This window comes from Bubalus bubalis, chromosome 3, assembly GCF_019923935.1.
Source record: "Bubalus bubalis isolate 160015118507 breed Murrah chromosome 3, NDDB_SH_1, whole genome shotgun sequence".
Lineage (NCBI taxonomy): Eukaryota > Metazoa > Chordata > Mammalia > Artiodactyla > Bovidae > Bubalus > Bubalus bubalis.
Genome location: NC_059159.1, coordinates 107,412,236 through 107,429,131, shown reverse-complemented (window position 1 = coordinate 107,429,131; position 16,896 = coordinate 107,412,236). Strand labels below are relative to the sequence as shown.

The window sequence follows — 16,896 nt, the reverse complement described above, 5'->3', positions numbered from 1 at the left end:
TTCTCCAAAAGGGCTTTTACCTACTTTCTGTAAATTTACCATGTCAGAAATATTTATCCTCAACTTTGGTTTTAGTTTTTTTCTTACGCATTGCTGGCTGAGAACTCGCATCCTTTTGATAAAGGATTTGGCTACTTTGCATGGAAGGGCCTTTGCTCTGTCAAATCTCACTCCTGATCACTTCTTACACAGATCATATAACGCAGTTTCAGTAAATGAATCCATCCCATGGTTTGGCATCTACAACAGATTTCTAGTGATCCATTTATCAATTGCATTAAGTGCATTTTCTCTAAGCCTCTCTCCCCTGTTGGAATCTTACTTCGTCCATGTGGCTTTTCTCAATAATCACTGTGTTAAACCCAAATTTCTTTTCCTTTCACTTTAACTATCTTTCTCACAGAGGATGAAAAGAAACACAAATCTTTGTGTCATTTGATCAAGGAAGGCTGACTTCTCTTATTAGTAAAATTAATAGACTCCAGACAACTGCATCGCCATCCACCAGTTCCTTCAACGACAGGGAAGCATGTATCAGCACAAGGATTGGGAATGACGGGATCCCACGTGTTGGCCTTTGGACCTTCCTTAAAAAAGTACATTACCACAGATAGCTTTGCAAAGGCATTCACAACAATGACATTTCCTTACCCGGCAGTCTCTCTGAAGTGTCTTCATGAGTGCATTGTATGTTTCTGTATCAAAATACAATCCTTCATGCATGTCCTGCAGGAAATCCAAGTCCTTAAACGTGGGGCTAGATTTCTCTCTCTCTTTTCGGGATGCTCTTCGCTTATAGGTTGAGCCTTTCAAGTCATACGTAAAGTGCATTCTCATGGAGCGTGGTAAAACGTTGTTCATCACCACAATCCTGATGTTAATGCCCCCTGATTGCATGCAATACAGTCCATAAAATTTTGGCAAAAGAGTTCTTGGATTCTGGTTTAAATTCTAAAAAGAGAAAAAGAAAAAAAAATGTTTAAAATGAACTTTTACAAAGCAACACTCCACTATGATGCATTTTCATGTAAAATGATGATTAGAAATGGAATGTGATTACTCTTGTTAACAATCATTGTTAAAGTTTTGCTGTTCCAAATCTAGTTTCTAAGTCAGCTTATGGGAACTGCAACTTTATCATTCTGAACTCAGGGTGTTAAAAGTGGCGAAGAGTTGGACACCACTGAGCGACTTCCCTTTCCACTTTCATGCATTGGAAAAGGAAATGGCAACCCACTCCAGTGTTCTTGCCTGGAGAATCCCAGGGATGGCAGAGCCTGGTAAGCTGCCGTCTATGGGGTCACACAGAGTCGGACACGACTGAAGCGACTTAGCAGCAGCAGCAGCAGAACTGAAAATGGACAGAATTTCCTTCTTTAATTAGTTACAACTAAAAACAGGCAGAGATGTGATTAGTGCCATGTGTGATTATTCTCTAAGGTAGCTCAAGAGAAAATTAACTGCTGGGGTACAAGGGTGGACATTTAAAATTTTAATAGCTCCTGAGAAACTGTCTTCCAAAATGACCAGACCAGTTTACAACCACATTTCATAAGGTTACATATATACCACCACTCTTACCAATGCTGAATATTATCCCACTTTACAATCTCTGGAAGAAAGGTCGGTGAAAAATGAAAATGTGTTTTCAAGTTACTTTAAATGTGAATAACACAGAGAACTAGAGAAATTTAATATTCTTATGTATGTTTGCTGCTGCTGCTAAGTTGCTTCAGTCGTGTCCGACTCTGTGCGACCCCAGAGACGGCAGCCCACCAGGCTCCCCCGTCCCTGGGATTCTCCAGGCAAGAACACTGGAGTGGGTTGCCATTTCCTTCTCCAATGCATGAAAGTGAAAAGTGAAAGTGAAGTCGCTCAGTCGTGTCAGACTCTTAGCGACTCCATGGGCTGCAGCCTACCAGGCTCCTCCGTCCATGGGATTTTCCAGGCAAGAGTACTGGAGTGGGGTGCCATTGCCTTCTCCACTTATGTATGTTTAGCCACCTCTTAAAGATAATTTTGTGTTACTCTCCTTTGCTCATTTTTCCTTAGGTTTTTTGTCATTGTTGGAGTTCTTGATATATTCTGGATATTTATTACTTTCCTCTTCTACTTGGGGTAAATATTTTCTTCCAGTATGTTGTCTTTTTTGTTACAAAAATAGACAATCTAACTTTGTTTTTTGGCTGCCTCACAGAGCATGCAGAATTTCCCCAACCAGAGATGGGACCCATGCCCCTCTTCACTGGAAACACAAAGTCTTAACCATCAGATCTCTGGGCTATAAAAATAAGGAATATGTGTCTGCTTTTGTTTCACTTTAAAAGTATGGGAAAACTAAAAAATAATTTTTTGGGTTGTTGTTGCTTAGTCGTTAAGTCACATCCAGCTGCTTTGCGACTCCATGGACTATAGCCCACCAGGCTCCTCTGTCCATGGGGTTTTCCAGGCAAGGATACTGGGGTGGGTTGACACTTCCTTCTCCAGAGGATCTTTCCATCCCCAGGATCAAACCCATGTCTCTTGCATAGGTGGGCAGATTCTTAACCACTGAGCCAACAGGGAAGCACCAAAAATAGTTTACTAAAAGGCATTTATATAAAGAAAACTCTCTCTTCTATCCTTAATCCTTCCCCCACTTCCCAGCTTTTGTGGAAACTGTTTCCTCTTTCTATCATTCTGGAAATAGTCTATGTGCTTATGTTAATTTGATATCTGGCATTATTTTTGGTTTTATAGATGTTTTGCCTGTTCATGTAGTTATATTTATGAACTTGCTTCTCATGCTTTTTTTTTGTTTCTTATTTAGCAAGGCTTTTTTATACCCCAAGGTTATAAATTTCTTTCTTCTTCTTATAAGTTTTTAATAGTTTTGGTGATTACATTTGGTTTTTACTCTGTATGGGATTAATTTTTTTCTTTCAGTTTTACTGAGATATAATTGACATACAGCACTAAGTTTGCATAGAGCACTGATCTGACTTATGTACATCGTGAAACGAGTATCACAGCAAGTTTAGAAGAGAGTTCTTAGGATTTACTCTCTTAACAACTTTCATGTGTAACAGCAGTCCCAAATCTTTTTGGCACCAGGGACCAGTTTCATGGAAGACAATTTTTCCATGCGTGGACCCAGGGGTTTTGGAGGAGATGGTTTTAGGTGACTCAAGTACATTACATTTCTTGGGCTGGTGAAAACTGTATTTACAACTGCTCCCCAGGGCCAGCATCACTGCCTCAGCTCCACCTCCTATATTCAGGCATTAGATTTGCATTAGGAGTGCGCAACCAAGACATGGAAGCAACCTTAGCATCCCTCAACAGGTGGGATTAGATCCTGTGCATGTGCAGTTCACAGTAGGGTTAGCACTCCTCCGAGAATCTAAGGCCACCACTGATCTGACAGGTGGCGGAGCACAGGCTGTCACGTGAGTGACACAGAGTGACTGTAAGTACAGATGAAGCCTCACTTGCTCACCTCCTGCTGTGCAGCCTGGCTCCTAATAGTACCAGTCTGTAGCCCAGGGTTTGGGGACCCCTGATATATAACATGCAGCAGTATTCATTATATTTATCATGTTTACATTAACATCCCTAGTAGTTATTTATCTTGTAACTAGAAGCTTGTATCTTTTGACTACCTTCCTCTAACTATCCCTTCCCCCCACCTCCCACCTCTGGTAACCACAAATCTGATCTCCTTTTCTATGTGCTCGTTTTTGAAGTAAAATTGACCTACATAACTATGCTAGTTCCTGTTATACAACATAGTGATTAGATATTTCTATATATTTCAAACTGATCACCACAGTAAGTCTAGTTAAAACCTATCACAACACAAAGATACTACATATAGTCTCCACACTGTCCATTTCATAGCTATGACTTATTTATTTTGCAACTGGAAGTTTGTACCTCTTAATCTCCCTCACCTGTTTCTCTCCTCCCCTGACCCTTCTTCCCTCTGACAACCACCTCTTTGTTCTCTATGATGCTGTTTCTGTTTTATGTTTGATCATTTATTTTGTTTTTCAGATTCCACATATAAGTAAAACAATACTGTATTTGTCTTTCTCTGTATGGCTTATTTCCCTCAGCATGATACCCTCTAGGTCTATCCATGTTGTCACAAATGGCCAGATTTCATTCTTTTTTCTGGTTGAGTAATATTTCATTACATATGTATATCATATCTTCTTCTTCCATTCAGTTAATGATGGGCACTTGAGTTGCTTCCATATCTTGGCTTTTGTAAAATAATGGTGCAGTGAACATAGGGATGCATATGTCTTTTCAAAGCAGTGTTTTTGTTCCCTTTGAATAAGTCCCAGGAGTGGTATTTCTGGATCATACATAGTTCTGTTTTTAATTTTTTGAGGACTCTCCATACTGTTTTCCATAGTAAAGTAGTTCACATTCCCATCAATGGGCATGAGGGTTCCCTTTTCTCTATATCCTTGCCAACAACTTCTATTTGTTGTCTTTTTGATAATACCTACTCTGACAGATGTGAGGTGAATCTCACTGTGGCTTTGATCTGCATCTCTCTCTGATGATTAGTTATATTTAGCATCTTTTCCTGTGCCATCTGTATATCTTCTTTGGGAAAATGTCTAGTCAGATAGTGTGCCCAATTTATTTTCATTTTTTGGTTGAAGTATATTTGATTTATAATGTGTTAGCTTCTGGTGCACAGCAGAATGATTCAGTTTTATACACACACACACACACACATATAACTTTATACATATATAAGTAACTTTTTCAGATTCTTTTCCATTACAGGTTTTTAGAAGATACTCAATATAGTTCCCTATGCTACACAGTAGACCCTGTTAATCTATTTTATATAAAGTAGTATATCTATTAATCCCAAATTCCTAATTTCTCTCTCTACCCCTTTCCCTTTTGCTAAGTGTAAGTCTGTTTTCTATGTCTGTGAGATTCTGTTTTGAAATTAAGTTCATTTGCATTTTTTTGATTCCACATATAAGTGATACCACATATTTCTTTATCTGACTTAATTTCCCTTAGTAAGAGAATTTCTAGGTCCATCCATGTTGCTGCAATTGGCATTATTTAATTTTTATGGCTGATTAATATTCCATTATTTATATATGTACCATATCTTCTTTATCCATTCACCTGTTGAGGGATGCTAAGGTTGCTTCCATGTCTTGGTTATTGTAAATAGTGCTATGAACACTGGGGTGCATCTTTTCAAATTAGAGTTTCTCCATCTATATGCCTAAGAGTGGGATTGCAAAATCATATGGTAGATATATTTTTAGTTTTTCATGGAATTTCCATACTGTTCTCCACAGTGGCTACGCCATTTCACATTCCCCCCAATAGTGTAGGAGGGCTTCTTTTTCTGCACATCCTGTCCAGCATTTATTATTTATAGGCTTTTTAAAGATGGCCATTCTGACTGGTGTGAGGTGATACCTCATTGAGGTTTGATTTGTATTTCTCTAATTTGATTTGCATCTTTACATGTGCCTGTTTTTGACATTTTTTAAAGATATTTAAGTGAGTTGCTTATTATTTACTTTTCAAGTTGAGTTTTATGAGTTTTTTATAGGTTTTGGATACTAACCTCTTATCATATATATCATTTATGAATATCTTTTCCCATATAGTAGGTGATCTTTTCATTTCATTGATAGTTTCCTTTATTGTGCAAAGTATTTTAGTCTGGTGCAGTCCCGTTTATTTATTTTTTGCTTTTGTTTCCCTTGTCTGCAAGTAACTATGCAAAAGATCTGAAAAAGGGGATTTTTTCTTTTTTCAAATGGATAACTATTTATTAAACGGTCTGTCCTTTCTCAATTGAATTTAAGTCCCTCCTATATCATGCAATAAGTTGTCAAATACACATGAGTCTATTTCTGGACACTTTATTTGAATCCATTGATCTTTTTGTCTAGCTCTGTACAAATGCCACCACTTTAATACTAGTATAGACTAGTATATTATAGATAATATAGTATAGACATTTCTGGTGTATGTTATGGCAGGCCTAACATATTCTCCTTTGCCAAATGTATTGTCCATTTCTATAGGCTTGCTTTCCTGTTTGTTTTTAAAACTACTCTTAATATAATATTTGTTTTCACTTTCAAATGAACCAGCTCTGTTAAGTTCAGGGGAAAAAATCCTATTAGAATTTTTGATTGGAATTAGACTGGATTTATAAATTTATGTGGGCAATTAAAATCATTACAATTCTGGGTTCAGGAATGATGCACATTTATTATTTCAGAACTCTGTTTATGTCCTTCAATAACATTTTGTAGTTTCCTTCATATTGGTCTTGTTCATTTGTTTTATAGACATAAGCACTTGAGTTCTTATTAAACAAAATTTTATAAATTCTTTTTGGAGTATTGTTCATACGCTATACTTACTATAAGCTGCTTTTCCAATCAGAATTATAGTATGTCTTCATTTATTTATATCTTTAATAACAATCATTATAAATTATTGTCATCACAAATGGAATTCTTTTTTCCCCCTTATACTCTCCAACTTTATATGATCTACATAATAGAATATGATGGATTTATTTATCAAATATCCTGCAAATCTACTGGATTTTCATTACCTCTGGAAACTACTGGTTTATTTTCTTGAAGTTTTGCTCATTTTCAATTGCATCATCTGTACAGAACAGTGTTTATACTTTTCTTCTATGTTTTTTTATACTCAAAAAGTTACTGCTGGAAATTCTAGCAAATACATTAGAAAAGATCATTGATGGAAAGCATCCTTATCTTTTTCTACTACTTTCAATGAAAGAGCTTTTGTTCTTCTCCATGAAAATATGTGAACTCTGGGAGATTGATAAATGTTGGTTTTTATGCCTATTGATTTATTTCCCTGTTATGTAAAAATTTCCAATTTTAAGAATTCTCTCGGATATCTAGATGGATAACCACATAATGCTCACATTTTTTCTTGTTAATAAGATGAATTATATTATTTGTTATACTAGCTCACATGGTTGGGATAAAATTACTTGATTAGGCTAAATTTTAAAATTTTACTTAATTTTATAGCCACATATGGCTATTGGCTACCATATTGGACAGTGCAGTTCTACAATAAGAGACTAATCTACCTAAGCTTAGAAATAGAGAAGTTTAAGATTTACTCACTTAGAAGATTAACAAAGAGTGCTATGTGAGTTTGACTGCAATTTTAAATTATTTAAAAATGTGTATATGACTAGGATACATTTGAAAGGATATATACCAAATACTAGCAATGTGTATCTCTGAGAAAATAAATACAGTTGGTTGCATTTTTTCCTTTTCTGTATTTTCTATTTTCTCTAATATAAAGTAGATAATCTGTGCTAAAAAAAATTTTCCAGTGCTAAATTTTTTGTGCTAAAAAAAAATTTTTTTTGTTCAGGATCAAAATCTTTTAAAATCTGTGTATGCTGCCCACTAAGATTTTTGTTTAGATTTTAAATTCCTATATTTATATGTGAGACTAACTTAGGGCAGTTACTGTTATCTTGAGCAGATTTTGGAATTTAAAAATATTTTTACACTCTAATGAGCTGTATGGTGTATCTCATCAATTTTGTTTTGAAACAAAGATGACAGTTATCACCTCTCATAGCAAATGAATAGCAGAACTGTGGCTTTCGAAATCCTGCTACCATTCTAATCACAGAAAATTAATAACTGCCATGAAAGTACAAAGAAATCAGAGGTATGAAAACAACAAATCTACTGAGGAAAATGTTTGCCTGGAAACAAACATTGGAGAGGGCTTCCTATTTTAACATGGGTAAGACATGTAATGCTCTGATTTTCTTCATTGGATGCGTCATACACATTAATGTATTTTTACTGCTTATGTATTTGTTCTTGTAGTATTCCATATGCAGTGAATGTCTAATAGAGCTGTCTAACCCTGGAGCCGGTGGATCCTTGTTTTTTGTGACCAGTGACGATGAATTTATCATCAAAACAGGAAAAATCTGGTCTAAATGTTTAGCAAATCCAAATTCTGGGCTAGGTTATAGCTTCTTTGTCTCTAAAACATTACATGGAAGGTGATCTTCATGTTGTATTTAACCTATGACATCCTAAATTCTGAAGTGTGATGGCTAAAAGTGGCTAATGCTGAATGTGTGGCCCTATAAGGTGCAGGGGTTAAAGACGCGCCCTCTGGACCCCCACTGCTTGTGTTCAAGCCCCGGATCTATAGCCCATTAGCTAAATAACCCTTGGCAAGTGATTCCATTTATCTTTGTCTCAATTACCTCATCAGTTTTACAACTTAGTCCTCAATGAATGTTAACTACTCATATTACTACTACATACAAAGAGCTCTGCAATACATTGCTTCCTTTATCCTGCATCCTGGATCCTGTCTTTATTACAACCACCATGGAAGACAGGTGTCTGCCAGCCTTCAAAGACTGAGGCTCAGAACTTACCTTATTTACTCCTGGTCACACAAGTTAGCTGATGGCCGAGTGGGATATGAGCCCAGGACTGAGTCAGTCATTAGCTATGCTCTACTACATAGTTCTACTTCTCAAAATCTATTCAATCAATTTCATAGTATACTCTAAATGCAAAATAAACCTCACCAAGGAGAAAGAAACATGCCAGAGTTACTGAAAAAAAAAAAAAAAAGCATTAAAAAAAAACTGGAGGAAAGTAATTAAATCTTAAGTAGAAGCTTTAATTATGTGCACTTACCATGTAATAGCCTGGCAGTAGCTTCTGAAGGAACTCTGCTTCTTTATGCTGAACTGTTTTGATGATAAATTCATCGTCACTGGTCACAAAAAACAAGGATCCACTGGCTCCAGGGTTAGACAGCTCTATTAGAGGTTCACTGCATATGGAATACTACAAGAACAAATACATAAGCAGTAAAAATACATTAATGTGTATGACGCATCCAATGAAGAAAATCAGAGCATTACATGTCTTACCCATGTTAAAATAGGAAGCCCTCTCCAAGAGCTTTCAGAGGAGACTCTAGGTATACTAACATGGCTCTTATGAGATCTCTAAAAATTTAGCTGATCCATTTACCTTAATAACAGAATCATGAATCACCATATTTGTTCAATAACTCCCAAGAGTGGTGTTGACCAAGGCACTTTGTTTTTAGAAAGTGCCCACAAAATAAGAATGGAAGGTGTGGTCCCCACTGTGTATTCCTCACTTGACACCAACACATATTCTTGTCTCACTGTTTACTCTAAGAGAGGTCATTCACTCATGATTTCAACAAAGAGATGACTCCAACATCTGCCTCTCCAGCCAAGACCTCCCTAGGGGATCCAGACCTATATGCCTAACTATGTAACAGACATTTCTACTTAGTTATACCACAAACACTTCATATGTAACAATTTCAAAAGTAAGTTCATCTCAGCCTGTGGTTAGCCCATGTGGTGCCTTGGTAGTGATTAGAAAGAAGGAACTCTTTTTTTTTTTTTTCCTGGTATATGCAGCTCTGAGCCATAAAAAGGTTGGTGAGCAGATGAAGGAATAGATTCCAGGCTTCACTCCTTCACCTTAGCCAGGTATTTCTGGGCGGTGCACACCTTGTACAACTATACATGCTGACTAGATCATCTGTTCCTCCCCCATCCTCCGTCTTCTCTCTTTTTCCCTATCTTATAGAAAGGAAGCATCATTCATTCCCCCTCTCTTATAGAAAGGAAGCATCATTCACTCTGTTCTCCAAACCAGAAACTGGGATATGATCCTTGATGTTTCACATTTGTTCATCTTCCATATCCAGACTACTGCTAATATCTGCCCCATTCATGACATCTCTTTTTCAAATTCCTGAAATTCAGTGGTTTCATCATTTCATACCTTGATTATATGGCAAGCTCCACCTGTTCTAAGCTATTCACTCTTGACTCCTCCTGAGCATCCTCCACCAGGAAACCAGAGATCCTTCCAAACTGCATAGCCTTCCAAGCCTTCAAACCTTCCTGTGGGTTCCACTGTTAATAGAGACAATTACACCCAAGTTTCTCAGCAGAGCGTTCAACTCCATGGATGACAAAGCTCTGCTCTTCAGCCTTCTCTCTCATCCCTTTCCCTCCTTAAACTCTACCTCTAACTCCAGAGAACTATTTCTCATTTTCTCAAGTGTGCCACACACTCTTGATTATTGACTGCATTTTCTTCTATCAGAAACCACCTCCATGCTACCTTCATCTAGCTGAATACCACAGAATAAAACTTCCTTTAAAAAAAAACACCTTATTTTCTTGACAACAGACACTGGACTACCATTATATGACAACAAATTATCTGTGGTAGGATGTATATGCACTTAAACACTTGACATATGGATTTTATCATCCACTTGGCTTGCTGATTCTTCAAGAAAACCCTTAGGATGATTTGGTTAATATCACTTATGATTCTAGTTCTATGCCAGAAATGCACTATCCATGTTCATTCAACATTTAAAAAGTACCTACTGAGTGCAGACAGATGCACTGCCCCAGGCACTTAGGAAGCTTATACAGTAGTAGGAGGAAACAGCCAACAAAAGAGTAAATAATTTACACATCAGAATGTGCTTAAGTGCTGTTGAGAGAAAGGACACAGGGAAAAGGGGATGGGAGTACCACCAACGATGAAGACAAGGTGGTCACTAAAAGCCTTATTGGGAAGGTGGCATTTGAGGAGAGGCCTGGGGAATATCTGGAGAAAGGGTACTGAGGGCAGAAGGAAGGGCAAAGGCTAAGATCTTGAGACCTAGAGAGTTCATGGCACAGCAAGGAGGCCACGGCTGAAGCAGAGGGGGCAGAGAGGACAGCTGAAGGGGAAGAAGCCAGAAGGGTCTGGTGGGACAGACAAATATATAGGATATATACGGAATGTGGCCTTTTATTTAGGGGAGCTGAAAGCCACTGGAGGGTCTGTAGCAGAGGACCACTCACTCCCTCTGCTGTGCTGAGAGGCCCCAGTAGGAGGACAGAAGGAAGACTCAGTAAGGAGGCTGGTATAGTGACGCTGGCCTTCAGTGTCTGCTGGACAGCACTTGCTCTGGAAAACTCTGCCTGGTTCTGTGGGTCCACATCACCTGCTTCCTGGCACTGGACGCTCTTGTCACAGAAGATACGATGTGAATGTGTTAGTCACTCAGTCATGTCTTGACTCTTTGCAACCCCATGGACTGCAGTCCGCCAGACCCCTCTGCCAATGGAATTCTCCAGGTAATACTGGAGTGGGTTGCTAGTCCCTTCTCCAGGGGATTTCCCCAACCCAGGGATCGAACCCAGGTCTCCTGCATTGCAGGCAGATTCTTTACCATTCGAGTACCACAAAGTACCTTAATGGCCTATTTACTTATTCCAAGTTCCCTCTAGACTATAAAACTCTATAAGGGCAGAAACCATGACTCTTAAATTCTGATATGGTTCAGGATCTGTGCCTTGTACACAGAAGGGACTCAACAAATTTTTGTTAAATAAATGACTGAAATTTACCAACAACTGAAGGGCTGTCAGTCTCCCCAAGTAGTGCCCCAAATCAGCAGAACAGGAAATTTTAGGTTTATGAGTTTAGTGTTTACTACTTAATAATCCCTATTATTGACTTATAGAAACACTGTGGGCAGAGAAAAAGGTAAGGAAGTTAATGTGTGAGATCAGACCAGCCCTGGTGAGAGGCAAGAGCAGGGATTTAAGGAACTGTATTTTGAGGATGGAGGCATTTGAAATTACCAGGGCTGAACATCCTTCAAAGTGTTTTATCTGGGTTTGTGAATATGTAAGTCCTTATCAAAGAAACATCTGAGAGGATAGGAGGAAGAAGGGAAGGAGGGAGGAGAAGAAAGAGAGAAACCAGGAGAAAAATGATTAAAAGGCAGTGTCTAGATGTTACCTTTTAAATCATCCTGCTTTGGCAGCACTGTGGGTAAGGGAAACAGAATTCACCAGGAAAAAAATAAGCAAGAGTTCACTGCCTTTCTTAACATCACTGGCAACTTCCATCCCCTACCTTCTCCTTTTTCCTCCAGCCTTGCTTCCTGGAGCTCTCTTGCTAAGCAGCACTGCAACCTAAGCCCTCAAGAATGAGTTGAGGATACGCAAGGAAAATAAAAACAGTCATCAGCCTCCACACAGGATGCTGTAAAAGCCAAGAGGAAGCAGAGGGAACCTTCCCTGCTCTGGGCAGAGTCCAAGTGGAAGGAAAGGCCTGTGTTTGGAATCAACCTACTGTTTGTAAAATCAGGACTCTGCCAGTGGCTAGTCACGTGACCTTGAGTAATTTAGCATCTTGGAGTCTTAGAAACCTCGTCTCTAAAATAAAGATGGTGATATATACTTGATAGCATCTCAGAGTGTTAAAAATAAATGTTTTTTAGATCCCTGGCAAAGAGTGACCACTTAGGCATGGCTGTTGCCATTTTTCACTACATGCTCAGCAGTGCCCTAGGATGTACTGAGAGTTTCAGTCTAACTTCCTTGACAAGAAGGCTACTCCAAGGTACACACTAAGATGATCTTGGTGAAGCAAGAAAAGAGACGGGTGGGGGGTGATGAGATAAGTTAGGAGTTTGGGATTAAGACATACTACTCTACATAAAATAGATAAAACAACAACAAGGACCCACTGTATAGCACAGGGAAGTCCACTCAACATCTTGTAATAATCTATAATGGAAAAGGATCTGAAAAAGAGTGTATATGCATATATATATATATCTATATATCTGAATCACTTTGCAGTACACTTGAAACCAATACAACACTGCGAGTTAACTATACTTCAATTAAAGAAATTAACTTTTTAAAATTTTTCTTTTTTAAAGAAAAAGTAGGTGATTTGTGTAATGACAAATCTGAGACTCAGGAAAATAAGTGTATTTATTTTCATTTATTTATAAATAAATAATTTAAATAAAAAATAATAAAAAATTTATTTAAATAAAATTTTCATTTATTTCCATTCTCATAAAAAATGAAGGCAGATCCCAGACTCTCTTAGGATTTTGATTCTTTGTTCCATGGGGTTTGGATTTCTGGCATAGAATCCTCTTGTGGGTAGGAGTAAATGTTGTGAAAGTACAAAAACAACAAAGAATGCAGAAATTAGGGGCTGCAAATAGAGAAATTAGGGGGTGATTCAGAAAGAGCTGTCTAGGGAAAACTGGATTCAGATGTGAACATCTGCTTCCAATTAAAGTCTCAGATTCTTCCAGAAGCAGTGACACAAACTGGAGACTCTTTCATTGGTTACTAATTGCCAAATACTCCTTTATTATGCAATTTGCAGATGAATATGAATGGAGAAATCAGTTGTTTTGCCCTCTTTCAATAACCATTTTGGGCTCACTTCTAGCACAGTGTCAGTCTACATTAAGTTGGCACTAGGATGCAGAACCCCTTCTACCATTATCACCTCGGATTCTACGGCTTTTCACCTTGCAACTCTGTTACTGTTCTCTGCTAAGCTATCCTCTTCAACATGTTGCCTTTTCAGAGCAAATAAATAGGAGCTATGGGAACATGTTAATTAGCTGTGATCAACAAGCCCCTGTGTGCACCTTGATGCACCTTCCTGGCACCCTCACTGTGTAAGCTGTTGCAGTGTGCTCATTCCCTGCTTTCTATTTCCTGCAGGGCCTCCCTATGTACCCTGGAAAGAATGCAAAGCACAGTCCAGCTGGGCTCTGCCGAGGCAAATCAACGCTGTAAACTTGCACAGTGAGGTGGAGATCATTTTTCCTGCCACTTCTTCCCCTCAATGGTGTTTAATTATTTACCCTGCTCTCTTTCTTATGGGTGTCAATAAACCTAAATCACCCTGGACTTGGGAATACCCGGGCACCTGGACAAGAAGGAAATTAACCAAAGGCTTGTTGCCTAAGCAGAAATGGGGCGAAGATGCTCTGGGGCCCCTTCCCCTAGGAGGTCTTTATTTAGGAACAAATAAGGAAGAAGGAGCATTTGAATTGCTTTGTAGTACACGCGGACGCACCCTCACCACGCTGTCTCACATCCAATTGTGCACGTTTCAACATGAATTTGTAATCAGCACGCACTTGGTGAATTTTAATAGTACTGAGAATGTAATCAGAGTAATTCAGGCTGAAATCCAGATGCAACAGCATAAGACTAAGCAGAAATACACACATATCACAGGGATCTGATATCAAATCTATCTATAGTGACCAATCCCTACATCTTTGCCTTTCCCCTCCCATTTAGGTCAGTATATCTTCACAAATTTGGGTTTAGATAGCCCTAGTTTGATGGATACCAGGATGTATTTGTGATGTACGCCTTATCCTTTTTTTTCCTTCACATGGTGTTTCAGGGGACATCTTATTTCATTCTTCTGTTTTGGGGGCTTAACCATTTCAAAATGTGCTTTGTTAGGTGTATTTGACCTCTTTGTCTCATTTTTCAGAATGGATAACTACAGTTCACAGTTTAATGGCTAGGGAGTGACCACCTTGAGACCACACCTTTTGGGTTTTTTGTAGGGGCCGTGCTGTGCAGTTTGTGGAATCTCAGTTCCCCAACCAAGGATTGAACTGGGGCCCTCGGGAGTGGAGTCTAGGGAATTCCTGCCATCTAATGATATCTAAGACTCAGTGGTTGGAAGCATGTGAGACTATGGTTCTGGCTTGGGCTGTGCCTCCACCCCTCAGCATGGGTAACCTTGGGCACCTCCCTTCACCGGTGTCAGATTCCTCATCTACAATGAAGAGTTGGGCTAAAAAGTCTCTGAGGTTCTACCTGATTCTCTGAAGCACAATGCCTCAGGCAAAAGACCCCTTCCTCATCTATCACACTCCAGATCACTGGGTAGTGTCCTCAGATACAGTGCTTTGGAGGTGAGCCTCCAGAAGCTCCAAGACCAATAAGGGGAGCTGCCTCGAGCCTGGGCTCGGGGAGGCCCTGGCCACAGGGACCAGGGAGCCATGTAGTTAGAGGCTCGTGGCCCTTGTTCTGTCTTCTGCAGCTCCCAGAGATGGGTCCGGTTATGGAACTGTGTGTACAATTAACAAGGGAGGTGGAAAATGCAATCAAACAAAAGCACACTTAAGCTGCCTGGTCTTATCTCTGCGCCCCCTCCACCAGCTTTTTATCATGAAAAATTTCAAATATACATAAAAGTAGAGAATTGTGCAATTAACATTCATGTGTCTATCTTCCGGTTTCAACAGCTATCAACTCATAGCCTATCTTGTCTCTTTACATCCTCAGTCCTTCCCCTGCCTGCTTTCCTCAGATTCTTTAAAGCAAATCACAGACATTAAATCATTTCTCTGATTTTTACTGAGTGTCGCTCAGTCGTGTCCAACTCTTTGCGACCCCATGGACTATACAGTCCATGGAATTTTCTAGACCAGAATACTGGAGTGGGTAGCCCTTCCCTTCTCCAGGGGATTTTCCCAACCCAGGGATTGAACCCAGGTCTCCCACATTGCAGGCAGATTCTTTACCAGCTGAGCCACCAGGGGAGTCCAAGAATATTGGAGTGGGTAGCCCATCCCTTCTCCAGCGGATCTTCCCAACCCAGGAATTGAGCTGGGGTCTCCTGCATTGCAGGTGGATTCTTTACCAGGTAAGCCACTATTTGTCTCTAAAGGATGAGGATTCCTCTTATAAAAGAGAACCAAAATACCCTTATTGCATCCCTTTACAAAAAATATCTTCCACATAATCAAACATCTAGTCAGTCTTCATATTTCACTAATTTCCTAGAATTTAAAAAAAACATAACCGGTTATTTGAATTATTTGGCCCTGTCTTTCTAAGGGCTGAAACTGAAGCTGAAACTCCAATACTTTGAAACTCTAGTACTTTGGCCACCTGATGTGAAGAACTGACTCATTTGAAAAGACCCTGATGCTGGGAAAGATTGAAGGCGGGAGGAGAAGGGGACGACAGAGGATGAGATGCTTGGATAGCATCACCGACTCAATAGACATGAGTTTGAGTAAACTCTGGGAGTTGGTGATGGACAGGGAGGCCTGGCGTGCTGCAGTCCATAGGGTCGCAAAGAGCTGGACACGAATGAGCAACTGAACTGAACTGATCTTTCTAATATTCTTGATCAAAACCTTCCCTTCCTGCTATACTGGGCCATTCAAAGTCCTATCTAATGCACTTGCATCTCTGGTCTCATGGTCCTAACGCTGCTCCTCATCCTTACATGCCATTCCAACATCTTTCTTTTTTTCCCCACCTACTCAAATTTAACTGTAATTTTTAGGTCACGGTTAAACCACACCATACCCATAATCATCGATCCAAGAGAGAGCGATTTCTCCCTCCTTTGAAATCTTTGAGCATTTATTGTTTCTCTTCCTCTTTTTATTTACTGCCTGGTAGCATGGGTGGTTTTCCCACATCAATCATCATCCCAACTGGATTCTAAGTTCTTTGAGTGTCATGACTTGTAATTTTTTTGAATCTCTCTATAATTATTAGCGAAGCGTTTTAGTTACAGTTGCTGTTCAAAGTACCAAATAATCAATTAACGACCTTCTGCCAGGTACATGAAAGAGGACTTCTGCTTTGAGAAGCCATCACATAGCCTCCTGCTCCTTTGTAAACATTCTGACCCCATTATGAAGGTGATTTTTCCAGCTTAAAGGCTCATTAGGAAACTGTATAAGCTATGTGACTTGTTGCTTAGAAAAAGGCCTTCCCAAGGAAAGAAATCCTGTGAGGCAGACTGACTAAAGAATGGGCTTCCTAGCCTGCAGGTTGATGGCCACTGGCCCACTAAATGGAGACCTGTCAGGGTAGACAGCCATCTCATCACACTGATTGAATCTGTGTTATGAAATGCAAGTCTGGGGCATCACCTTGGTTGGCAGAAGCTCAAGGTAAGTCAGAAAGAGAGAATCCATTAACTTGTAACA

At 39.3% G+C, this 16,896-nt stretch overlaps 1 protein-coding gene across 8 annotated transcripts in view; it reads right to left on the bottom strand.

Moving 5' to 3' along the window:
• Nucleotides 1-16,896, bottom strand: part of PIP5K1B (phosphatidylinositol-4-phosphate 5-kinase type 1 beta) — a 338,893-nt gene that overhangs the window by 141,010 nt on the left and 180,987 nt on the right. For all 8 annotated transcript variants that reach the window (XM_044939944.2, XM_044939943.2, XM_044939940.2 and 5 more), the window contains 2 exons: nucleotides 8,727-8,879; nucleotides 652-951 (listed from right to left, as the gene is read on the bottom strand). In XM_044939944.2, coding sequence (XP_044795879.1) covers nucleotides 652-951; nucleotides 8,727-8,879 — 453 coding nt within the window. The remainder of the gene's footprint in view (nucleotides 1-651; nucleotides 952-8,726; nucleotides 8,880-16,896) is intronic.